Below are 26120 nucleotides of genomic sequence, written 5' to 3' on the forward strand. Positions count from 1 at the left end.
AGTTCTCCAAGTGATTCTTACTGGTTTACCAGGGCGGTTAACTAGAAGCCCTTCTGGTGTTGCTGGACTACAATTCCCATCACTGTGGACCATTGATCACGCTAGTGGGGACTGATGGGTGCTGGAGTCCAATGACATCTGGAGGGCCATAAGCTCCCTTGTCTTGTTCAGCGGGGTACCATTTTATCCAGTGGAGAGGACCAGTCTTTTAATTTCCTCATCCTCATCATGAAACTTTCAAAAACCCTAGAACTTCAGCATGGCTCATCATCATATAAGCATTTCTGCCATACTTTTTTCCATGAATGAAGCAGTAAGAAGCAGACAGGCACAAAACGAGGGAGCCACACTGTGTTTTATCTTTTATTTCCAAATCTGTTGCTTTCATGGTACAATTTTACATGGCTGGGGAGGACGTCCACAGACCTCTCTCTGCCCCTTGCCAACAAACTGGAGAGGGGGAGGGAAAGACGAAAAATAGAATTAACCAACCAAAACAGATGCTCTCCAGAGCCTAGGCCACCACATGTACAATCAAAGAACCGCTCTGCAGATTCGCACGGCAACTTCATCTCCCAGGAAAGAGACGGGGATGGGGAATGCCTCCTCCCAGAAACATTCTGAGCTCTTCAAGGCAGTGATAAGAGTGCCAGCTGTCAGCAGCAACACAGCAAACAACTAGGAAGGCATGAGAGAGGCTGACACTTTTGCCTATAGCTCAGTGTCATTCTTTTTGGCACACATCTCTGCGAAGCATTTGATGAGTTCGGTGGATCCTTTCCTTACCCACAAAGAGGCATGCAAACCTCTTGGGCAGAAGTAGCGCCTCTGAACATGACCCATCTGCTTTCTTCCTCAAACTAACAAACAGGGTCGGTGTTGTTAAAGGAGTGCCCTGGTAGACCAGGACAATCTGCACACAGCTTTGGTGGGTTTGATGGCCTCGCACCCCTCCAAGACAAAACCATGTTCAACATGCTGGGAAGTAGAAGTGGAGGTTCTGAAAATGGAAGCCTCCTTGTAAGAAAGATCTGTACTGATGCAGTTATGTGTGTGTGTGAGAGAGAGAGATGAGGGCTTTCCTTTGATGGCATGGCCTCTTCTAGATATTGAATCGAACCCACAAGAAAACATAGCCACTCACCCAATCAAGCCCTTCCCGAAGAGAGAGAAAAGCCTGGTTCCAATATAAATCAGTTTAAAATGAAAACAGAATCTCCAGTATTCCACCAACCCACCAACTAGCTTACTTTTCTTTTCTTTTTGATGATCAATAAACATTGCAGACATCAATTGAATTATAAAGAGGGTAGAAAGTACAAACAGCATCCAAAGAAAGTAGGAGACATTCTTTCTTGAGATCAGTGGAACAAAGAGAAAATCTGGATCCTGGTTTGGCTATATATACATACACAGACTGAAAAAAACCCAGTGTAAACAAGCTCTTTAATGGAGCCCAACAGGTCACATTCAGGGATGATGAGTACACAAAGGACTTTTGCATTCAGCACGTCTGGAATGATCTGCACTTTTACATGAGAAAGAAGTTGCATTTCATTTCTTTTACATATTTGCACAAAAGCATGCCTGGGTCTTTGCTTGCTTCTCAGCCTCGTTTCTTCCTAGCTTGATTCTTATAAACAAGTAAGTTCTGCTTAATATTTTTTTTTTCTGGGCCCAATCCCCCATCTTCTGCCTTTGCAAGGGTCAGTGATAACTGTGCCCTCTGCTTGGCAGCAGAGGTAGATTGCCACCTGCCTCTTGGCTTGGCACATAATGGTTTCCTCCATTTCTACATGGGAGGATAAAGGCAGCTCTGAGCAAAAGCTGGAGCAATCCCACCTTTGCTCAGGCAACAAGTGGGAAAGGCCAGAAGGCTAACGGGAGCCCTTTCCCTCCCAGGGTAACAGACTGTGGAATGTATTTGAGAATCATTAAAAAAGAAAAACCCCATTCCTTTTTCTTAGTCACAATTAGACCAATCAAAAGGCGTCTGGCCTGAGCGAGTGGAAGGGGCGGCCACAAGCCAGCTGCCACCCACCTTGGACCATCACAGAAAAAAAGTCCCCCAGTGTAAACATTAAGTCAGTTTTGTTTAACATTAAGCTGTAGCATTCTGTGGTAATAAGGCAGTAAACGGAGCATTGTCGCTGCTGAAAGTGAGTTAAGAGACATCAACATGAAAGGGAAGCCTGAGATTGGAAGTAGATCTTATATAGCACCAAAAGACCAGTTGCTTCTCTTATAAGCACAATCCTCTCGGCCACCAGAGCTAGAAATTTAAACATTCAGACAGATATGTGGTACACTCCTCAGTGTGTGTGCGCGCGTGTGTGTGTGTAGGGTGTTATTTGGACGCAACCTTCTCAAATTATCCCTGTAATTGGAAGAAAATGAATTTAACATATCTGGGAAGAGGCTGCCTTCTCCCTAACTTGGAGATTTTAATGGACGGTTCTGCTTTCAAACAGGCAATTCTTGGTGATGGTTCTGAGAGAACGCATTGCCACCAAGGGACTGTATCACTTGCCCTTATGAACATTCAGGTCCTACTCTCTGATCTGGGCGAGGGCAAGGGTTTTATTGGTTGTTCTGCGACATTTCCTCAGTGTCACCACATTATTGCTGTCTGGAAAGGCACTCTTCCACTCTGGCGCAATAAAAGTGGGGCACTTCTCCACCTCAGCCCATTTGTGGAGTGAAAATTCACAGGATTTCAGCAGGAAGCTTATGGGACACACACCAACTTGTTTGTCTACCCTGGAACTTTTGCAGGAGCAAAAGCACTGGCAGGGATTGTGTATAACTGCCCTGACACCATCATGAGCGCAAATCATCATGAATGCACAATGAAAGGGTAATCTGGAGAGGCGAACAGTCCTAAGCGGAGTTAAACACCACTAGTGGTACCCCACTATTGCTTTTAAAAAAGTGTGGTTAAAAAGAAAACAAACAGTTGTGCACCGAGGCCCCAAAATTAACTGGGTGCCCTTGAGAGTTGACTAGACTGCCACACTCCTAGGACAAAGAAGAAATGAGTATATGGGCACCCCAAAGGAAGAGTGGAATAAAGTGTGAAAAGCAAATTAGAATTACAGGTTGTTGCTTTGTGTGTGTTTGTGTGCATTTTGCATTTCTATTTCAATTTAAATAAGCACGAGTGCAGTGATGAGGGCCGTTTCTTCTAATGCCTGGATAGAAAGGATGGCTTTTGACAGCAAAGCAGCTTTTCTGAATCTTTTAAGGCCATTGAGAGCTATAATTTGTTAAAAACAAAAGCACCTGGAAATGCATTTGGTTTAGAGCTGGAGGTGTGTGTGTGTGTGTGTGTGTGTGTGTCCATGTACAACTACATACAATGATGTAAATGTTTACTTCATTTCAAGACAAGAGAGAAATGCTTACAGTCCAGGGAGTAAGAAATCATGTACTGTACTGTGAAAAAATGAGCAAGTCAAAGCTATTGACTAATTCTGGAATAAGTGAGGCGAAAGTGTACAGTTAAAATGCTTTGGTACTACTGTAATGAGACTTAGGGCTACAGTCCTTATGCATACTTACTCACTAGAGAGTAAACTCCATAAAAATAGTGGGACATTTCCATGCAAACAATAGGATTGCACCATAACATGTATAGGATTGCGCCATAACATATATAGGATTGCACCATAAATCACAACTGGATTTCACTAGTTTCTACCTAGAGAACATATTTGTGTTGTTTTGTATATATGCACACCAGGACATGAACTGCTAACTGAAAACGATGAATGAAGGATTTCCTCCCTTGTTTAATTCGGTTGTGGTCTATAGCTCATATTCGTAGGTTTTCTAGATCCGTATCAGTATCCAAACTGCAGAATTACAGAGAGAACTCCTGGAAGATTAGCACTTGCTTATGAATGCCAGGAGTCAGTGGCAGACCTGAGCAGCAGCATGAAAGGTATGGAGAGATGGTGGAAGCAAGTCAGGTGCCACTTCTGCGTAAGCTTGGGGTGCCACTCTGGTACCCTTCTCCAACCTGGTGCCCTCCAGATGTTTTGGGCTCCCATTGTCCCTGACCATTGGCGACCATGGTACTGATACTGATGGGAATTGGGGAAGGCTGGCACTATGGGATAAGCCTCAGATTGACATAGATACTTCCTGAGTAATCAATAACCTCACCACATGTGGATTACATCAGTGGTATAGCATACCACAAATATAAAATAATGTTATTCCACGGGTGGGGAAACTATTGAAGGACCCTTTAAAAACAAGGTTTTGAAAATAATGCAGAAGAGCATCCTGTCAGTTTAGGCCAATCACTGCCAAGATGAATGAGATCAGCATCACATTAATGGAATGTCTGGAATCCTCACAATGCTTTCTTCTTCATTTGATGAGAGGGAACATGCAGAGGTTGGGTGGAAGGAAATAAGTTTTCCACAAAGGATTTCTTTTGAAACCTCAGGGCGGGGGTCCCATTCAAAATGGGATGCTTTGGAGAATTCTCCAATCTCTCTTTCAGCTTTTAGTGAAGGTTGCCCATTTCCCGCCCCCACAAACCCCAGGCAGGACTTCTGAACTTTTGTTTTTTAAACATATCATTCTGAATTTTTCAATGCTGTGTGTGTGATGCCAAAAAAATTCAGCAGGTGGCTGTAGTCAGGGGTAGATCCTGACCTGCTAAATTCCTGCTGCTGTTAAATGTAAGAGCCCCACGGGGGAAAAAACAAGCCACCCTGTTTTCGAAGTTGTGTCCTAAACACTGTATACCATGACATTCACACTCAGGGCCCAAGGAATAGGAAATTGGTAGGAGAAGGTAGGCTGACAGCGAAGCACCATGGTTAATGCCCTTGTCATGAAGGAAGAAAATGAATGAGAAAGAGGAAGAGAAACGCAAGTTTCTCATGTGCGCCACGGCTGGATCAAGGCTAAGTTTAGGAAGAGGCACCTTAGAGGGCTCAGATTCTTCCATCTCTTCACTGTCAGCCCAGCCTCACAGGATGGATCGTTCCCAATACCCACTCTGGCTGCAAAAATGTCTGAGAAGAGGACGGAGGCCGTGTATGGAAGAGCATATAAAATATATGCGAGGCCTCTAAATTGAAGCAGTAAAGCTGTGCCCACATGGGGAAGCATTCACAAGAGCTCCACGAAAGCTCCTGGCTAAGGGAATGTGGGAATTTTGGCGCATTCAAGGGTCCAATCATGGGACTGACAGCTTGGGCCAGTGGGGGGGGGTGTTTGGGCCTGCCCCTTCCCCAGCAAGATGGCCGCCACTTAGTGCTGCCACCGTGAGGATGTCAGGCAGGGGCCTGCCTAAAGGGCAGTCTGAAGAGGGCCTTCAAATGATCTGTCGCTCCATTTTTCCTACCCTGCAAGGCCCTCTGAGGAGCCCTCACTTGGAGAAGAGGCCTGCATAGCATCATGCCACAGTTCGGACGTTATCACTGCCAAAGACAAATGAGATCAGCATCACGGCAACGGAAACAGCAGGACCGTAAAAATAACCATAGAAATTTCTCTTCTCTCTGATTACAAAGTTACAAAAATGTATAAAAAACCCCTTCCCGGACCCTCCCACCCTTTCACGGTTGCACAGAGTATAGAAATGTATCAGAAAGGAAGATTTCAATTGGTCTGGGTTGTTGTTGTTTTTGTTTATATGATTTGCTCATGGTGTGTTAACTTCCCCACCTCATTCCCTCGGAGCAGGGAGAGTGGCCAGTGTGGCACAGAGGTACCCCCCCTTCAAAGACACCTTTCTTCCACAGCCAGGTCTTGCCTGACTCTCGGCCCACGAGTTCTGCACGTGGTTGATCTGGGCCCCCAGTCAGCCTCAGTCCTTCCGTGGTAGGTGCCCTGAGGGATTCCCAATCCTCTGCTGGAAGTGCCTGGCCCCAGCAACCATTCCTGCTTCTTCCTTTGTTCTCACAGCAGCTGGACCCCTCAGGAATGACCTTCACTTCTTGTTATTCTTTGCAGGGGGGATAGGAAGAAAGGAAAGATATAATTAAGATGGACATTCCTTTCTTAAGGCGCCTAAAAACAGAACATCTCTGTTCAGAACGAACTGCATATATGAGTTTAAGGAAATGTGGCCCCCTCCCCAGATTATGCCAGCAATTCTTCACAATTTCCCAACTTCCTGACTGCTTCCCAATTTTCAGCCAAAAGTTCTCCAGCGAGAATTTTCAGCTCAGTCCTGCAACTGATGGGGCTTTTAGGCCACACTGAGTGGTGGTGAATCCCAAGCACCTAGTTCAGGGCAAGAAAATCACAACCCTTCCTGACATGCGAATACCTTCTCCACCCCTGAATCAAGATTTTCTCTCGCTCAGCTGTTTTCTCTTCAACAAAGAGATCCACATTTCTAACTTCACCCACCTTACTTGATAGGTCACAGGCTACATGAATTGGACCAAGGAGGGGGGAAATGCCCCCTCAGAAAGGAAGCCACTTACTCTGAGTCTGGCGAGAGCTCGGAAATACTGTGGGATGTTGCAGAGCGAGGTGGTGAAGGGCACGGCATGGAGGGTGTCGAGGAAGTCTGGGCCACGGAAGGCGTGGGTGTGGTCTGTGGGCCTGAGGGCGTGCTGGAGGATTGCACAGAGGACAGGACAGAGGAGTTAAAAGATGCTAGGATGGAAGAAAGGATATCTAATTGCTCTGTGGAGGGGTGGCGGCTGGGGATGGCTTCTAGATTTTCTCTAGAAGGGAGCCTCCTGGAGAGGAGTTCAAGGTTTTCCCTGGAAGGCTGCTGTCTGGAAAGAGGCTCCAGGTTTTCCCGAGAAGCCTGCCTGCCAGGCACTATGTCCAGATGCTCTCTGGAATTAGATCTTCTGGATAAAAAGTCCAGCTGCTCTCTCGACGTCTGCCTAGCAGTTGCCAGCTGCTCCCTCAGAGGCTGCTTCCTGGAAAGCAGATCCAGCTGTTCTCGAGAAGGGTCTCGACTTGGCAGTGTGTCCGTCCGATCTCTCGAGGCTTGCCTGTTCGGCATAGTGTTTAGCCATTCCCTAGAGAACTCCCTGACTGCTCCCCCACAGTCTAGCGGTTCTCTTGACCCAAATCTACAGGGCAAAGTATCTAGATGGTCTCTAGATCCCTGCCTCCTGGGTAGGGTGTTCCCATGATCTCTTTGATCGTGTCCAGAAGCTGCTTCTGCTACATTTTCTTGAGACCCATGCCTGCTGGGTATGCTTGCAAGGTGCTCTCTGGACCCGTGGCGGCTGAGGATCGTGTCTAGGTGCTCCCTTGACCCAGGCCTGTTCAGGATGGTGTCCAAACGCTCTCGAGAGCCGTGCCTGCTGGCAACCGCTTCGAGACACTCGCCGGAGATGTTGCGGCTCAGCTGCTCTCTGGACATCTGCCTCCTCATCAGCATGTCCAGCTGCTCCCGGGAAGAGTAGCGGCTCGCGGGCTGAGAGAGGCTGCCTGCCCCCGAATAGATCCTGCCGTAAGAAGCGGCAGGGACGGCCCGGTGGCCCAAGGTGGAGGTTTTGTACCAGGAAAGGTCGTTGGCCATCCTGCCCACGGAGGGCAGGCCTTGCAAAGTCGGAGGGTACTGGAGCCGATTCTTCAGGATACCTACACAATGCAAGCAGAGCAGAAGGTGAGAAGGATGAGACTCTCTCCCAGGTAGAGCTTCCCACTGGCAATGCCCATCCTATCTATAGTCATCTTACTCTATCCTGTTTCCTAATAGCAGGTCACTTTTGCATTTCTGTTGATAAGAGAAAGTTTCCTTGTCCTACATTTACTCTTCTCTGTCAATATCCCTCCTCCTGTGTCTCTCTTTATGGTTTCTTCCTTCTGTTTCTGCTTACCTTATCCTTTGTATGTCCACTCAACCACTTCAATCTGTGGAACTAGCATTTTACAAGTGATACACAATGTTGGAAGGATTCTATCCTTCATTATGGCAGAACCTACACTCTGGAAATCCATGTCCACGGAGGCACCTTTTCTGTATTTTTGGCATATGCCAAAACCCTTTTTTAATGCTACCCCAGACGTGTTCATTTGGCATGTGTTATAACATGCAATTGTATTTCATTAGGTATATATTTAAATTGGCTATTTTATTTAAAATCTAGGCCATCTTGTTTTTAACATCTTGTGTTTGCTGGTATTTCAAATGTATATTTTATGTAAACTGCTTTGTGGCTTTGATCATTAAGCAGTATATAAATCCTCTTACGTGAAAAATAAGGAAGGTCAGTGGATGACATACTAACCACTGATAATAATACATTTACTAAATTTATTAGCCATGTGTTGCGGTTGCATTTGAGCAGATTATTCTGTATTGCAACACAGGGGTTTGCTTATACCAAGTCAGAACACTGGCCCATTTATCTCAGGATCCCCTCCTATACTGACCAGTAGTAGCTCTCTCTGTTTGAGACAGGAGTTTTCCCCAGCCATTTCTGGAGATGCCAGGGATCTTTCTCATTCAAAGCATGTGTTCTAACACTACACTATGCCCCTGACTTTCCCTGGACCCCAAGCTACCCAGCAAGCATCATGGATGAGTGGGGATTTGCCACTAGGCCATCTTAGAGGCCCATGTAGGCCTGGGTCACTTCCTTCTGAGCTTCTGAGCCATAATAAAGGCAGCGACAATAAAATTATGACACATGAAAACAATTCAAGGTGCTCCCCCTCCCTGGACAAAAGAAATAAAAGAAAAAGGAGACAAGGAGCTTTAACAAATTCTTTTCTAGCCTATTTCTGTGCAAATGCACTCATTACTGAGGGAAACCACACTTTTGTGGAATTTCACAGATGATGATAATTAATTCAATTTATATACTACCCTTTATCCGAAGATCTCAGGGCGGTGTACAATATTAAAAACAGAATTGACATAGCATAATAATAAAAGACAATGAAACAATCACAGGGGGTGGGGTGGAATTAATAATAATAGCTCTAAGCTGAGTGAGTGTGACACAATTTGATCCACTACTCATAAAAGCAGCTGTGAGGCTTATAAAAAGTCAAAAGAATCAACAAGCATCTGAATGGGAAGCCCCCTTTGAGGTTGAGGCCTGGGCCACATGGCTCTCCCACACTGGCCCTGCTTGCCACTACAGCACACAGGCTGCAGTTCCATTTTTCCTACCTTTCCGCTGCCTCTGGGTCTGGGTGAGGGAGTTCTCATCGCCACTGGTCAAGGCCAGGTCCGGCTGGTTGTTATTGGCAGCGTCCTTACTGGCATCGAACCCAAGTTTCCGCTCAGAGCCCCATTTCTGGAGGGAGCAGGGGTGAACTTCGCATTCGCCCAGCGCTGGCCAATAGGACATCAGGTCATTGCCATCTACATCTAGAGGGAGGACATGGCTGGTATATTACAAGGCTGACAAAATGCATCTCAGCAGATTAATGTGAGAATTCGCCAGGGTATTTGACTACGTGCTGTGAGGAAGAATTGGTTAAGTCTTCCATCCTTTGCAGTGGATGATGCAAAACTACTAGGGATGTGGCACATGGCCAACTCCCCACTGTGTAGCATCCACTGCATGCTGTGCAGCTCTGGGGGCAGAGAAATAACAAGTGCCTGGATGACACCTGTACTGAAGGTAATATACAGACCATCAGGTAACGCCCCCTTTGGGATGTTTGCAGAGATCTCAGAGTGCCTGCATGAGTTGGAAGAGATCATGCAAGAAGACTAAGACAGCAATTAAGTATTTAGTTTAATTCACATGCACAATTATTTTTCTTCTTCGCAGTGAAATGCAGGCTCCTTAATCTTAAGAGGAGCTACCCACAGGCAAATCCTTGACCACTGGGCCATGTGGGCTGTGTATTATGGGAAATGGAGTCCAAGAGACCACAAGATTTACAATCCTGTCTTAAGATGTGCGTTCCATGTTTTGTAATGGGCCCTGACATGTTACACAGTGCACAGCTCAGAGCTTGTTGCCCAGCTTGGCCTGAGAATCAAGGTGTTTCTCTGCCCAGCAGCACTTGCCTTTGGGTGTGGTGTTGGAAGGGTTGGTGAGGAGCCTCTCGCTGTGTGCTGCCCTTTTGAACTGGCGCTGGAACCTGCCGCGGAGATGCACGTTTTCCTCGCTCTCTGATGATGGAATCGAGAGGCTGCGCTCTTCGTCAAGAGAGAGGTCGCTGTCCGAGTCAGAGTCTTGATCTGCAGGGAGATATGTAACACATGTGAAGAAGGTGGGGTTGAGGGAACAGCTTTCCAAGTGATGGCTAAGAGCTTTCCAGTACATAAACTGCCCTCTCCTGAGCAAGCTGAAGTTATGAACTCTGCCAAACTGGAACAATGGGTTGGTCTAGCAGCACATACCATGTCACTGGTTCAAAGCCTCTAAAGGACAAAACATTAGAATGGTGGTTCCCACTGTCAGGGACTGGTTGGATGCAGAGGAATTGTGGGAAGAACCAGCTGAGGAACCCCAAAGGGAAGAAGGCTCAGAGTCCAGGGAGTGGTGGTGGGACAATGATGAGAGGTCAGAGGGAGAAGACTAGGAGGAGGAGGTATTGGAAGCTGAAGGGACAACAGGGCTGTGTGAGCTGGGAGAGTCTGTGTCAGGATCAGAGGCAGAAGCTGAGGCAGGAGAAGAGGGAAGCTAAGAGGCAGAGATGAGGCAGGCTGGTGAAGAGTCACAAGTGTCTCCCCCTCCTGCTGTGACAAGATCCCACCCACTGGTCACCCAGAACCAGAAGAGGCATGAAAAGATCAGAGGAGAAGTTAATTTTGCACAGGTGCAGTCTCAGATTGCTTAGGAAAAACCCTGGAGGGGAGGGAACTTGCTACTTCTTCCCTTCCCTAGAAAAGTCTGCTTACTTAGTCACTTGCCCTTGTTGCAGGACAGGTCAGTGCTCAGTATATATAAAGATGTGTCAAGATGGCATACAGCATTAGAAGATTTCTTTTTAATTTGGGATCTGGAGACACCCCTTCATCTTTGACAGCCACAGACTTCCCCATCAGAAGCATGCCACCTGGATTTTGGCCTTACCTGGCCCTGCGTCACGATGAAACATTGCTATGTCAAGGTCTGTTGGACCAGCATGGTTGAGCAAGTTGTTATCCAGAGCAGAGCCTTGATGCGCCATCATGTTCTCTCTGAAACTCGTAAGAGAGAAATACTCAGAACTCTTGTCTGTCTCTTCAAGTGAGAGGTCAGAAATCAACACTGGGAAGTGTACAGTGGTAAAAAGGTTTGTTAGACAGGCCTAGTCCATGGACACCTATCATAGGGTGGAATTCAACATAGTGCTAAGGAGATTGTTCTGTCAACGCAAGCATTTCCGCATGGCTGATGGAACAATCTCCTTTCTCCTCGTCCCATGTGCTGTTCTGGGAGTTCTCTCAATGCTTCAGAGCAAATCCTTGTGTAGCAGGGAGGAAAATTGGGGAAAGCGCCATTGGGCTAGTGGGATTCTTTGCACTAGCTTCTGCTAGCAGAACTGATTAAGAATCATAGAACTGTAGAGTTGGAAGGGACCCCGAGGCTCATCTAGTCCAACCCCGTGCAATGCAGGAATTAGTTGAATCCGGACCATGGTACAAGTATATTCCATGAGCTCTGTTGCTGGTTTTTAAAAAATTATTGTTGTTGTTGTTGTTATTATTATTATTATTATTATTATTATTATCATCATCATCATCATCATCATCATCATCATCATCATCATCATCTCTGTTCTTCTGGGAATCTCTGTCCTGCATCAAGAGAGAAATGTGGAGGTGAGGGGTGTCATTTTGAGGGACGAGAGGGAAAGAACCATTCCGATCTGCATTGCCATTTCATTTGCTTTCATACCCAGCTTCGCAAGCAGAGGAACTGCAATTAAGTCCCAGGGGCTGTTTAGTCTCCAGCGGAAAGGCTACCCTTCTCAGCACGCAAGTGCCTATAGCTGTATGTTCTCAAGTGGTGCTGAGGGTGGGCAGCACAGAGACTCATCCCTCCTGCTGCTGCTCACCTGAGGTATCCCTGCTGGCTGGAATGGGTCCGAGCTGAGCGCACACTGCTGACAGAAGAGATGGTGGAGGCTCCCAGGGTGATACGGATGAGGCCGCTTTCCTCAAAGAGCGCCGTGTTGTTGTAGGCATTGGGACCCTGGAGTGGGAGAGTGGGGGGGGGAACACAGAGTAGCCTCTCTAGGAAGATGCCTGAGGCGCTTCCATGCCAACCTGTCAAAACTGGCCTGCCCAAGAGTGGTTCAGTTCTGGATTCCAGTTCTTCAGACTCCCCTTGGAAAAGGAAAAGGCTCCCCTTGCCCCGGATACACTAAAAGGACTATTTCTTTTAGAAGTAACGCGGGCAGTAGGAGGAAGGCCTGAACCCCTTCAAGGATGCATGCCTGGGATAGGCCAGGTGACTACAAGGCAGTCCTCCTGCACTTTTTGATCAAAGTGTTAAGGTCTCTTTCAGGAGAGGACAGTATCCTAGGCTTTGGATGGAGCAAGTTATCCTCCCATCTCCCTTAACCCAACAAGTAAGATCAAACGCAGCTCCCACCTGACCGCTTCTGGTGGATTCCTCGCCCTGACCCTTCTTGCCAAGGCAGGCTAGTTTCCAGGCTTCCTGTACCTCCTTGTTCAGCACACAGAACAGAATCAGTACTGCCAAGCCCTGTGGGGGGGTAGGGAAGAGGGGCTGTGAATCTGAAACCTAGAAATTGGTGTTACGCTGTGTCAGGCCATTGGCATTCTGACTAGAAGCAGCTCTCCAGATTTCAGGCAGCTATACCTGGAGATGCCAGGGGCTGAAGAGGAATCTTCTGTATGGAGCACATATGCTCTGCCAATGGCCTATGTGCAGTTACTGAATCTGAGCCGCAAATGCCATTTATGAGTCACTGAAGATGGACCAGGAAAGTGGGGTGCGCACCATCCACTTGTCCTGTCTTGCATGGCATATGGCAATCCAAATTCTTCCTCTTTGTTACAGAACATGCACAAAACCACTACTACATAAATGCTGAGTGTTAAAGATCTAATTACCAGAATGACTACATTAGCTTTCCGCTAGAGGGAGCAATTAGTCTCTATGTGAGCTCAAGGATAGGAAAACTCTACATAGAAGCAGGCAAATATGAATCTACACATAAACTACAGGAAGCTCTGTGAGTATAGAGATCTAACAAGACTACAGCAAATCAGAAGTACTGAAATAAGCATATGTACAGCCACCACCGGATATCTCAAAATGTCTGCAAAGTCACAAGATATTTAATTTGCCTTTAAGTAATATTTCGCAAGAATCTTAGCAAGTGAATTCTAGGGTGGTGGTAGACTAATTTCTGCTCCCCCTCTATATGTTTCACTCATTACCATAATTCCTTGCTTCCTATTTAATTTTTTTCATGCAAATGCCTTCTGTAAAAGTTTTAATGTATGTACTTGAAAATAGGGATGTGCAAATCTGGTCAATTTTGCATTCCCTCCAGTCTTAAATTCAGTTTGCCGCATTTTCAGTTTGCAATGTGTTTTAAGGAAAATTCCTCACGTGCATTTTGTACCATGTATTTTGGTTGGAGAAATCCATGGCAAAATTTGGAAACAGCATGCATTGTTTTGGGAAATGTGAATTAGGTAGGTTCATATTAAAACACAAAATGTCTTGCTTCTGGACTGGAAGGGCTGCCATCATGCATTGCTTGGTATGTTAATCACCACACACTTACTGGCTGATATATCGATACTTACAAAGCATGTGCAATTTACAACAAATGTGCCAGTTGCGTTTGCAATTTATTTAGATCTGCACACCCTCAAGCGTAATGTAATGGAGCAATCACACCAGATTGGCACATGTGACTTGATCCAGAGATATTTGTGAGTGAAGAAGGTGTAGACTTATGACTCCCAAACCACATGTGGTTCATTTGGGGGAACTGGTGAGAATTAGTTATGTTCTGCAGGATTGCTCCCACCAGAAGCCACTATCCTCTTTGTCTGCTCCACCATATCCTGATCCCTGCCTGACCATCCTTATCCTAGTGCAGAGAGTTACCTGAAGGCTGCAGAGGACAGTGTAGAGGTAGTGGAAAGCCAGGACACTGTTGTTGACAGCCAAGAGGCCAAAGAGCCAAGCAGTGCTAATAACTAGAAGCAGAACGAAGGAGCTTCGCAGCGTCATACTGGAGAGAGATAGAGAGAGACAGAGAGAAAGAGCCATCCAGAAGGACAGACACAGAGGTTAGAACCTGTGGTTGAGCTGCAGGGCAAGAGACACTAAGGAGAGTCACAAACCCATTTCTACACAATCCAGCCACACCCATAAAATGTTCTGGGAACAGGCTCCCAAGAGGGCAACTCTTTAGTGCTGAGGGTGCAGGGTGTTTCCCTAACTCACAAAACAAGTGACAGCGGCCAATACTAGCTGAGTACTGACAAAACTCACCACTTCTGCCTCAAGCAACTTCAGTTGTGGAGGAGGCAGACAATCCAGATGACATTTAGAAGGAGAGCATCTCAAGGCAGAGTGACAGAAAAGTGGAAGGACACTTACGGGGAATGGAAAAGTGATGCTCAGGCACTACAGAGCACGTTTCTGTCTGAGCAGATCATTGTGATAAGTTAATACTCACAGAACCGATTTCTTCTTGGCTTCCTTCTGGCCTGGTGAGCACAGCATCTTTGCAACCAGCAGAAACATCACCCCATTCATCTGGAAGCAGACTGGCTAGTTAGGAACAGGCACTCAAGTGGAAAACTCTGTTTTGTTTTATATTTATTGTCTATATCCCACCCTTCCTCACTTTCATGCTCTTGCTTGTCAACACTGCCCACACTGTCTTTGAGGATGCTGTATTTGGTGTGCATTGCACAGCCGGCTTCACTGGACTCTGCAAAAGAAAAGCTTTGTCTCCCCTCTTCCGACTCCTCTTCCGATTCATGGGACAGGGCAAAAGATGAGAAGATCGCCAAGGATGGGGTCACAATGCTTAAAGGCTCACAAGCCCCCAGAGTCATAAAGTGTGGAAAAGTACATGAAAGTTGAGCTGGATCAGGCCAGGAGCCCATCTGTGTCCAGCATCCCCAAACAGATGCCCACAAGAAACTTGCAAGAAGGACTTGAGCGCCAGAGCACTCTCCTCTCCTGAGGTTTCCAGCAACTGGAATGCAGAAGTATATTGCCTCTTACACTGGAGCAACAGCTGGTACCAGTGATAGCCTTATCCTCCATGAATCTGTCTAATCCTCTTTTAAAGCCATCCAAGTTGGTAGCCATTACTGCCTCCTGCGAGAGCCAATTCCATGCTTTAACTATGCACTCTGGGAAGAACTACTTTCTTTTGTCTGAATCATCCAACATTCAGCTTTATTGAATGTTCGCAAGTTCTAGTCTTTTTATAGAGAGAGAACTCTTCTTTGTCCACTTTCTCCATGCTGTGCATTATTTTATTCACTTGTATTATGTCACATATTTCTAGAGACTGGACAGAAATGATAAAATAAGAATGAAGGGCCAAACTGGGGGGGGGCAGGGGGAGAGGAGAGAGAAGAAAAATAAGTGCAACACTAAACATTAATGACAGGAAAAGGAAGCAGAGGTACAGCAGAACGGGGACCAAATATGCTGAGCGAGGAAATGGAAAGGCTACAGCATCCTGGCAAAGAGACTGAAGAAATGTGAGACGTGCTTACCACAATGACAACGGCAATGGGCCCTGCAAAACTCCAGATCAGTTTATCATGGATGGAAATCCAGCAGAAATCTGGATTCCCAAAGCCCTCTGGATCTAAGCCAACAGATAATCCTGTCCAAAAGGAAGGAAGAAGGTCAGCCGAACAATGTATTATGTTCTACATTCCTAGTCAATATACTTTCCACATCCTTGTAGGTCAATGTAAACCTGCTTCCTCCGGTTCTCCTTTGATCTACTCAGCTTCTGATGCAATCATGAGCAGGAATGCTACAAACAGAACTCTCCAGTGGTCTTGCTTTTGAAAAGGCTTTTATACCCCAGGAGGCTCATTTCTATGACAAAGTTTGAGAGCCTCTGATCTGTGAGTCTTGCTGCTGACTAGCCACACAAAAGAAGACCTGAAGTCTTGGCTCCCCAGAGACATAGGCTTATGACTGACACAAGCAGTTACCCACAGCATTTCAGCTGAGCAACGGCTGTGGGAACTGGGGCGATAAAGACTGCAATGCCTGCAGCTTATGCATAACGTCTTGGTCACATGGCATCGCAGAAAAGGCACAGTTCGAAGCTCTACTGTAGGTTTGTTCCAAACTAAGCACATTCTGCATGTCAATTGGCAGGATACATTTCTTTCTAGAGGCAGAGAGCGAGAGAGGGAAAAGGAAACCCTCACTTCCTAAGCACATCTGCACTTACCAGTGATGATGGCAGGGACGCCCCAGCCAATGGCGTAGTAGAACCTCATTGCTCCATAGTTGATGTTGCGGGCCTCCGTCTGCATGCGGTAGATGTGGAGGCCTTGCACAAAAAGCCACGCAAAAGTCGAGAGGAAGAAGTAGTGCAGCAAGATGGCAATCACAGTGCAGAAGAACTGAAACAAGCAAGAGCACCACAATTCAAAGGCATCCTCTAAAATAGCGTGAGTAGCTTGCCACTGATCTGAAACTAATATTGTACAACATTTCCCTCTATTGCTTCAGGAGCCCAAGACATTTTGTGGCCTAAGGCAAAGCACAAGATGCCTCCTCCAAAATTCCATATGCAGCAGCTGACAGGTTTGGCAGCTGAATCTTATTTCAGTACTGGCAGTGGGACAGTGTCCTAGACTAAGAGCAGCAGTCTTAGTTGGGGGGTGCAGACCGTGTGGCACACATAGCTCTAAGCCTCCAAACATGCTGAACCTAGGACTTGCCTCTTGCTCCTCCTCCTCTCACCTGGTTTTCAGTGCGGTTGATACCCAAGAGGAAGAGCAGCTCAGAGAAGAAGAGGGTGACCGAGATGTTGCAGTGGATTCCCCGCGTGTTGGACTTGAGACCTTTCAGGCATATCAGGAAGGAGAAGGCCAGCAGCAAGAACAGAAGGGAGAGGGACACCAAGGAATAGGTCACAATGGCCAAAGTCTCCAGGTCACCTTCCAGTTGCTGCAAGGAGAAACCAAAGGCAAAAGGAGAAAGTTAGAGAAGGAAGCACACAGTAACCTGATGGGCATGTTAACACCAAGCCATGGTTTATTAACCATGGTTTACTAAATGCCAACAACACTCTTGTGGCTCCATGGTGTTTCCTTGCCAGCCACTCCTGGAAATTAGACCTCCCACTCATTCCCTGCTTTATACAGTGCACATGAGTAAACAAACATGGCTGTCTCTGACACATCTAGTTTGGTCTTTAGCGATATCAAGGCCCACTGTTTTGCTTTTTATCCCTGGCCTCTCTGATCGCACCTCACTTATCACTTTCTAGGTCTTGCTGTGACCTTGTCATCAGAATTACCTCTCGGTGGGAGCTGTCCATCAGGACCCCAAAAGTGCCAAACTGGGAGCAATGGCAGCGAACATGCGTGGCGTTTCGATAAACAAGATCACAGTCCCGTGCTGTCCAGAAGCCAGTGGGCTCAATCCTGCAGTCACAAAGAAATCCAAAAAGAGAGGCCTCAAAGGAAAGAGTCTTCAAGGTGACATTTTCTTTTAGAGGCAGGCATGAGGATACTCACTGAGGATCTATGAATTATGCTTGAATCATCGACCTTTTCGGGTCAGACTCAGGTCCATTGATTTTAATGCATTTTCTCTGAGTATAACTAACAATAGCTATCACCCTATATCTTTAAGTTACTATGGAGGGTGCCTGTGAATGGAATTCAGCAGACTGAGGTGAACAGTCCATCAATGCAAGGATTTCTTTTTGTGCCATGGAATCTACCCCCACCTCTTCCCTGCACACACACCCTAAATCTGTTCTAGGGGTTCCCCCCAATGTTCTGGAGCAGATTTGGGGATGGCGCAGGGTATGTGCAGGGGGAGGAACGCCTAACTGTGAAAGCAGAAGTTGTTCCACATGCACAATTATTTACTTGAAGACCGCTAATTGTATTTATGCTTTGAATAATTTTTATGCCCATCATGGAATTTTTATGCCCATCATGGAATCCATTGGGCAAAGGGTGGCTTAGAAGCATTTCAAATGAATAGGGCCTCAAAGTAAAAAAGGAAGCGAAGGATGGCTCCCTGGGAAAGAGGCAGCAAAGCAACTTACTGGCTGGAGTGATTCCACTGGACACAGAGGGGCTTGCTGCGGTTGGCTGTCTCCAGCAGGCGGAATTCTAGCACTAACGGGGTCGCCAAAGTGCTCTGGAGGAAAGTGTGGTTGCTGAAGACAGACACGCTCACTATGGGGGAGTTCATAACAGGGTTTTTGGGCAGCCTGCAAAGAACAAAGGCAGCTTGTTACTTGATGCCACCTGGCAACACCACTGCGCCCAGACTGGTCCACGCAACGGGAGAGTGGGCTATTGCTGACCAATCCTCGACAAACTGTTTATGGTCCATTCAAGTCGGAGTCGTAGGACTTGAGATGGTAGCAAAGAGCCCAGAAGAGGAGTAAGCAATGAGTGGTACCTGAGATTGCGCCGATCCACCTGGTAGCGGGCAGGAAGAAGTCCTCCTAGAGTACGGTAAATTATGAGGATGAGGATGGTTACAGCAGGCTCTGGTTCTGGGAGGAAGTGCTTGGGAGGGGAGGTTTCCACAGTGTCATTGGTTTCACTGTTTACCAGTGTCAGTGCTGCTGTGCTGGGAGCTGGAGCTGGGAAGGCAGAACAGGAAGGAACCAATGGTATTTCTGCTGTGCACCATTTTGAGGCAGGACAGAAGAGGAGAGAGGTGCCTAGCATTGTGGTGGTATCATCTCTCAAGTTCTTATACTTTGACTGAGCTGAGCCCATTGAGCCCAACGGGCCAATCCTTTGAAGCAGAAGGAAATTCCTCCCCCTTCAACACAGGGGTAGGGCACCTATTTGGCTCAGCAGGCCAGATATTTATCTCCCTCTAACCCCAGGAGTGAATTCTTGACAGGTGGGCGAGATCACACACCTGTCAATCATCTGACATCATAGTGACACCAAGTGATTGACTGGTGGGTGGTCCTGACCACTTGTCAAAGTCAATCAGCGGGGTAGGCACGGGGTGATAGTGACCAAGCAGCATTGAAACCCCCCAACCAATCACCTGATGGGCAGAGGGTTCAAGTCTGCTTTCTTCAGGCATTGACCATCAAACCCTCCCATCTGCCAATATCATCCACCCATTGAGCGGAGGTAATCTGATTAACAAGGTGTGGTTTCACAAAAACGGCAACATGGGCCAAACTGGAATCCCTGGTGGGCCAAGATAAGCCCATGGGCTAAAGGTTTGCCCCTGTCCCAAAGGAGAGCTGTCTTTTTGTTGCTCAGAAGGTGCTGCTTCCCACCAGAAACTTCTCCCGGGCCTTTCTCTCATGAGAAGCAAAGGGCTTCTTCTGTTACAAAGCCAACTGATCACAAACTTCTAACAATGCTTCAAGTAAATTAAACAGTCCTTCTCCAAGGCTCCAAAAGAAGAACGGGAAGCTCTCCGAGGGGGTTCCAGCCATGAGACATCCGTGTGCACTTTGCTCTTTCCCCACAGCACTGCCCAAAGGAACATAAATGGGTGCCCAGTGCAACCTGAATGAAGCATGCTGGGAAGGAGGCAATCACTTCTTGGGTTCTTGGTTACCTTGCTCTGGGCCTGGTGGAGCTCAGTCACTTACCTTCCACTTTGTGGGGTGTAAGGACTGAGAGGGGAAGCACGACGTGGGTGTGTGGGTCCCACATGACCTGGCCACGGAAGAGGGTGCTGTGATATCGGGGGTAACGCCTCCTGAAGTGGGTGTGGTTCTCCATGCGGTCAATGCTGAGCACTGCATGGAGGGGAAGAGAGAGAGAGGAGCAGATATGAGGTATGAGTTGGCCTACCTGAGTGAATGATGAGAAATGAAAAGGGCCCCTTGGCCAGAGAGATGCTTCCAGCTTCAATGGAAAATCATGCATAAGGATCAAGTAAGGCACAAATATGCTGGCTTATGTTTACTGGTGGAGCATGTTTGATGCTCTCAGAGCTACTTTCCACAGTGGTTTCTAGTAAATAGATGTGCACGGGCAATGTAGTCATAGGCATCTGTTTGTAAGAGAAGGCCTGCTTTGGGAGGTTTCCTGCCCAACTGCAGAAAACATACCTGTATTACGTCTGCATGCATGAGGCATGAAGCACCTACATGGGACGAAGCCAATGGCTTGCCAACACTTGCCCACAAAACTTAAAAGGAACAGTGTAAGGCAGGCCAAGAAATGCATTCACACCTGACCTCCCACTGGTGTGGCATTCTAGCAGTCCTCTCCCCCCGTGCTGCCTTGCCCCCACGATTGAGCCTGTGCTACTCCAGCTTCTACCCCAGAAACCCAATACATCCTCAGCAAGCCCATGGCTGCCTGCAAGTCAGGAGTTCACAGATGGTGGCACAGATCATACAGATCTTCAGGGTGGTCAGTGAGCTGCTTGCGGTCTTCCAGCAACACCTCCCCTCCCCACGCAGTGCTTCTACTTACCAATATTGGGGGTCACCACGCCAACAGGGTTGAGGTAGGTGAGTTTCATGTTGCTGGCGAGTGTGCCTGTGTACTCTCTCAGCTGTTCCATCAGTCCTGCGCTGCTGTGGTCGTTCTGCAACAATGCTTCCCAGTGCTCTTGGTTATCTAAGGCCAGCACCGAGCTGCCGGCCCGCAGCAGGTTCTACAGGGCAAAGATCAGAGGTGGAACATCAGAGGATGTAGAAATACTCCTCGCACAATGGGCTGCATCCCACTCAGTGCTACTTAGAATAGACACAAAGAAATTAATGATCCAAAGCAAGTCATGTCTATTAATTTCAGCAGATCTGCTCTGAATAGGACTCGTGTGGGACACAACCCCACTGTCTTTTAGAAGGCTGCAGTTTCCAGAATTATTTGGCTTTTAAATCATTTATTTCATTTGTAGCCCACCTTTCTTCCACGATGGAGCCCAGGGGAGCATACATTGGTTCCCAAGCAATCTCCCATCCAGGCGCTGACCAGATGGGGAAAGGCTGTATCTCGTGGCTGAGCACATATTTTTAATGCAGATGGTCTCAGGTTTAATCCCTGACATCTCAATCTTAAACTGGATGGGTACATGGATCTTTTAGGTGGGAGGCTAATCACAGAAGAAAGGTAATAAATTGCCTTTTCAAATCAGGCACTTTCTTGTCTAGACACCTGCCTCAAGAATCTATTAGAGGCTACTTGTTTTGAGGCTTTTGGACAGTAGGTGCAAGAGGCTTTATTTCAGAATTATGCAAGTGTTGTATAAGGTGGATTTGGGGTGGAGGGAAGACCCGGGTAAAGAGGGGGCAGAGGAGGGGTGGCTGGATATTTGAAGAGCAAATGCTTCTGATCAGAGTCTTTTCCTATAAGCCCGTGAGCAGATGGGTATACCACACAGGAACCAATTAAAAGTATGTGTAGAAAGGGCAATGGGAAATGTGGGAAAGGTTGCGAAGAAAATAAGGAGATTATTTTCTCATGTGCCAGTCGTGAGGATAAATAAAACAGCGCAAGGGAAAGGGGGGTTTGGATAAAACAAAACAGGTGAGAAGAAATAAAGGGCCTCTAGATTCACAAGTTATCCCGTTGAAATGGTTGTTTGAAAGAAACATTGCTGCCGTGAGAAAATGCTTGCAGATAAGGTGCACACAGTGAAAAGAAAGAAAAAGAGCACTTGTGGAAACTTGGCACTTTGCTCCAAAACTCCTAATGACCACCCCCAATGGCTTCATATAGATGCTAAATAACATTGGGGACAAAATGGTGCCCTCTGGAACCTCTGTGCTGCGGGTACAAAGGGCATTCCCCAGAGTTACCCCCTGGACTTGAACATGCTGGTGGAAGAGGAACCACTGTAGTACTCAGATACCTACCCCAGAAGATGACGCAGGAGGGCACAGTGGTCAAGGGTATCAAAGGCAATAACATAATGCAATAACATTGAGGAAGCACTGTAGTATAACCAATGAAGCAGAATGGGGAAGTCCAGTGTAACTCCATCCTAGTATATGCAGTTCTGTACACCTCACTTGGCTGGAGTTTCTGCACTGCAAAATTCACACTAGAACGAATTTCAGTTTGCGTATTGATTTGAAAAGAACTGATTAGGTATATTCCCCTTGAAATGCAAACTGAATCAAATTGCTCCCCCCATCCTTACCTACAGCTAAGCCATCTTTGCTCAAGATGTTTTAAATATCTTAAATCATTTTTATTGTAAGCTGCCCAATCTAGAGATATAGTAAGTAAATAAATAAGCAAGCTCTGTAGCATGAGCGCAGCAGGTAGGAAATGTCCTGTTATGTGTTGTGTTTCTTTGGCAGCATCTTCTGTGATCAGCTTCATAGAGAAAAGCATCTAAGCCCTGCGACTCCCCCTGCCACCCACTTCCTTGAGGATTCTACCTGTCAATAGGATGGGCGAGCAGCTTCTTTGCGGCCTAAATCCCCCTCCATCCATATTCCCAGCATGCTCAGTAACCAGAAAAACTCCTCTCACCTCATTGAAGTGGGCATCCTGGGTGGCTGTCAGGCCAAAGCCATGCTGCCTGCTCTCAAACGCCATCAAGTGGGACAAAAGGCGATAGGTGATGTGAACGTCATTGCCGAAGTAGCGCTCCATCTGATCTGTCACTGCCCGCAGTTGGTGGGCCAGCTTCTTGGCTTCTATGGTGTTCAGTTCCGTCTCGTTCCTTTCCAGACCTTCCAGCTACCAACACAGAAAACCAGGGAGGTGGGTATGTGGGGGACCGTGCAGTGCCTCTAGGAACTGAAACATAGGTCCTGTTTTTAAAGAGGTGCAAATCACACAGAGAGGAAAGGGGCTTCTTATGATGTTGCTGATGAAGTGGTGGGGATTAGGGACCACTGGAAACCGTGAAACAGAACTAGCTAGAGGTGAAACTGCCACTGTGTTCATGACCAAATTCTAGCATTTACTGTGTCAACAAGGGAATGAGAGAAGAGAAACATCTAGTTAACAGATGGTTCTGATATTAAATCCTCTGGGGGGAAAGGAAGCAGAAAGAGAGAGAGAGAGGATTTTATGGTAAAGCAATAAAAAAGGTAAAGGTAAAGGATCCCTGGATGGTTAAGCCCAGTCAAAGGCGACTATGGGGTTGCGGTGCTCATCTCACTTTCAGGCCAAGGGAGCCGGCGTTTGTCCACTGACAGCTTTCTGGGTCAAGTGGCCAGCATGACTAAACTGCTTCTGGCGTAATGGAACACTGTGACAGAAACCAGAGCGCATGGAAACACCATTTACCTTCTAACCACAGTGGTACCTATTTATCTACTTGCACTGGTGTGCTTTTGAACTGCTAGGTTGGCAGGAGCTGGGAAAGAGCAATGGGAGCTCACTCCATCGCGGGGATTAGAACCAACAACCTTCCAGTCGGCAAGCCCAATAGGCTCAGTGGTTTAGACCACAGCGCCACCCGCGTCCCTATCTCTTAATAAAATATAGCCCTTAACACTTGCCAAAATTTATCCTCAAATTTCTGTACTTTATCCCCACCCTCACTCTGCTTTTCTCTATGAAAGAGCCATATGGATCTTAGGTAGAACTACCTATGCTAAGTTTCTTTACCATGCCTGGTGTATATGATGTCATGTAAGCAGGATGCGTAAAGGCATTTGTTTCTCTAGAGTTAGGGGAGCAGATTCCCTCTTATTGATAGGGTGGTAGAAGCATCTATCTAAGTATTTGGCTAATGGTATAACAATGGAGGGAGGAGCCCCACTGCAGAGAGATGGGGTGGGCAGAAGCTGCTCATTCTGCTTTCCTAACGTTCAATTAGCTGTCTCTTCTAATTCCAGGCAACTCAACTGAGTGGTGATTGATCAATCTGACTGGATGGCACACAGTTTATGGCCTAGTCAGTTTCAGCCCTAAGGGTAAGTTTTGCACTTTGAATGCCCTCGATGGGCTACTCAATTTAGTCAGACCTCAGCATCCTTTATGCTTCAGAAGTTATTGCTGTACAAGCCTCTGCTTGCACTCTCACCTTTGCTGTGGGTCAGCAGAATCAAACCAACAGATTCGGTGCAGGCTTTTTGCAGGAACGAGTTCAGAGTCATTGGACAAAACAGGCCAGGAAAGTTTGAAAACCACTGTTTTAGCATAAACGTAGACCTAACACTCGGGAGAGAAGCCATGCACTGCTGACAACATTCATTCTGAAGCAGGCTGTATGTATGCAGCCCATAACACACATAATATGCTGCGCAGACATACTAGGGTAGTCAGCGTAGGCTTTGCACAGATACTGTGTTGCTTATGCAGCTCAGAAATACGACAACTGTGAGCCAAGCAAAGCCCACCCAGACAGGAGACAGACAGACAGAGAGGGTTACCAATGCTGAGAGCTCCTTGAAGGCAGGTGATGTGCAGTTGAAGAGATCGGGTTCCAACCAGCCTCTTTCCTCATCACAGTGCCGAACTGCTGCACCTTAGAGAAGGAAGAATGGCTAAGTTAAGAAATGAGTGACAGAGGAGGACATTCCCTGCTGTTGCTGCTGCCTCCCACTAAGAGAATGTCAGGGCAACAGCATCATGCCAGGTCAGGCTCACTGAACAAAGCATTGGCAATACCACCAACACAGAACACCAGCATCAGTGAGGGAACAGATTCAGAGGAGGCTGCACAGACCCTACATTAGCATCTACAAGCCCTTTGCTAAGGTCACCACCCTGATTTCACATTTGAATTTTGTGAGAGTCCCCCCAAATGCTGGGGTTAATTGTTTTCAGGCTAGGCCTGAGAGAACTCACCAGTCACAGATTCTCTGCCATGTATCTAGCACATCACATGATATTTCAGTTACCCCAGGAACGGACAGATAAAAGCTTTTGAAGGAGAGGGGTAAATATTATGTTGTGCAAACCCTTATCAAGCTCAAAAACAATTTCTGATTTGTAAGACTTTCTGGACTACCATAAGAGTCACTTGAGACGACTCCACAAAGAAGGATCAATGCACAGCTACAGCAAATCAGAACTGATGTAGAATTAAAATTTCATTGGGCAAGCTAATATAGCTCATTATCAGCCAATGGCTGAATGCGGTCTTTTCTATTTTTTGCCTTGTGCACTCCTGAGAATGAACCATCTCTCACTGTACGCCCGCAGAGCCGATCAAATGAGGGGAGGAAGTTTTGAATCATGATAATGATTTGTCAAGTGCTACTGGGAGGGACAACTGCTCTCCAAACCGAGATTGCAATTTTTTATTTTATTTTTTAAAAAAATGAAAACTGGGTTAGTTCTCATACAGACATCCAGCAAGTTTGACCAACTGGTTGTATGGGACTTTAGCATGACTAGATTTCTCTGGATTGGGGCAAGATGTTATTCCCTTATCAATTATGTTTGCAGAACTGATGCTTCTTTGACAGTGACACATTTGATAAGGAAAGTTGAGGAGGACTCCAGAGGGTAGGAGGCATGTACAAACATAGGGAGAAGGAAGGAAGAGCTGAGGATCTGAGTGAAGCATGAAAGATCCACACCCAGGACAAGTGGGGGTGGGGATCCCTCGCTAAACCTCTTTTGGGAAAAGGCAACAGCTCAGTGGTAGGACATCTGCTTTGCATGCAGAGGATTTCAAGTTCAATTCCCAGCATTGCCAGGTAGAGCTGAGAGATTCCCCTGTCTGAAATCCCGGAGAGCTGCTGCCTGTCAGTGCAGACAACACTGAGCTAGATAGGCCAAAGCCTAGACTCAGAGCAAAGCAGTTTTCTATGTTCCTCTTAGATTCTGAGTGATAGCCAGATCAGAGGACATGTACAATTTGGAGCAGAAAAACGCCATCTTTCATCCACTGTTTCTCCACTCCACATCACCTCCTCCACATCACAAGCCATTTTTCAGTGGGGAGGAGAGGTATGTTTGGGGCAAAGTACACATGTTTGCACATAATGCCTGGCTTAGCCCCGACATGCCACCTGCATGTTTTCAATTTTTCTGCAACCCAAAGGGCTAAAGACTTGCATGTTTTAAGTCAAAGAAACGTGACAGTCCCAAATTGTGTTTAAGCCACAGAACACTGCACTGGAGCGCAAGGTCCCAGCATTTGTGG

General features: G+C 46.8%; 1 protein-coding gene across 1 annotated transcript in view; it reads right to left on the reverse strand.

The window, feature by feature from the left end:
* Window positions 1–350: 350 nt before the first annotated feature.
* The window catches only part of CELSR3 (cadherin EGF LAG seven-pass G-type receptor 3), an 86337-nt gene continuing 60567 nt past the window's right edge, over window positions 351–26120 (reverse strand). The window contains exons 18-36 of the mRNA XM_083602814.1: window positions 24397–24491; window positions 22541–22750; window positions 20528–20711; window positions 19693–19842; window positions 18522–18708; window positions 18160–18327; window positions 17398–17524; window positions 16839–17045; window positions 16321–16495; window positions 15623–15735; window positions 14563–14642; window positions 13986–14112; window positions 12489–12602; window positions 11950–12086; window positions 10983–11089; window positions 9971–10144; window positions 9119–9319; window positions 6456–7578; window positions 351–5968 (exon numbers count right to left, since the gene is read on the reverse strand). Of these exons, the coding sequence (XP_083458940.1) occupies window positions 5941–5968; window positions 6456–7578; window positions 9119–9319; window positions 9971–10144; window positions 10983–11089; window positions 11950–12086; window positions 12489–12602; window positions 13986–14112; window positions 14563–14642; window positions 15623–15735; window positions 16321–16495; window positions 16839–17045; window positions 17398–17524; window positions 18160–18327; window positions 18522–18708; window positions 19693–19842; window positions 20528–20711; window positions 22541–22750; window positions 24397–24491 (3707 nt within the window). The 3' untranslated portion in view covers window positions 351–5940. The remainder of the gene's footprint in view (window positions 5969–6455; window positions 7579–9118; window positions 9320–9970; window positions 10145–10982; window positions 11090–11949; window positions 12087–12488; window positions 12603–13985; window positions 14113–14562; window positions 14643–15622; window positions 15736–16320; window positions 16496–16838; window positions 17046–17397; window positions 17525–18159; window positions 18328–18521; window positions 18709–19692; window positions 19843–20527; window positions 20712–22540; window positions 22751–24396; window positions 24492–26120) is intronic.

The sequence above is a fragment of the Podarcis filfolensis genome (genome assembly GCF_964270895.1).
Source record: "Podarcis filfolensis genome assembly, chromosome: 2".
NCBI lineage: Eukaryota > Metazoa > Chordata > Lepidosauria > Squamata > Lacertidae > Podarcis > Podarcis filfolensis.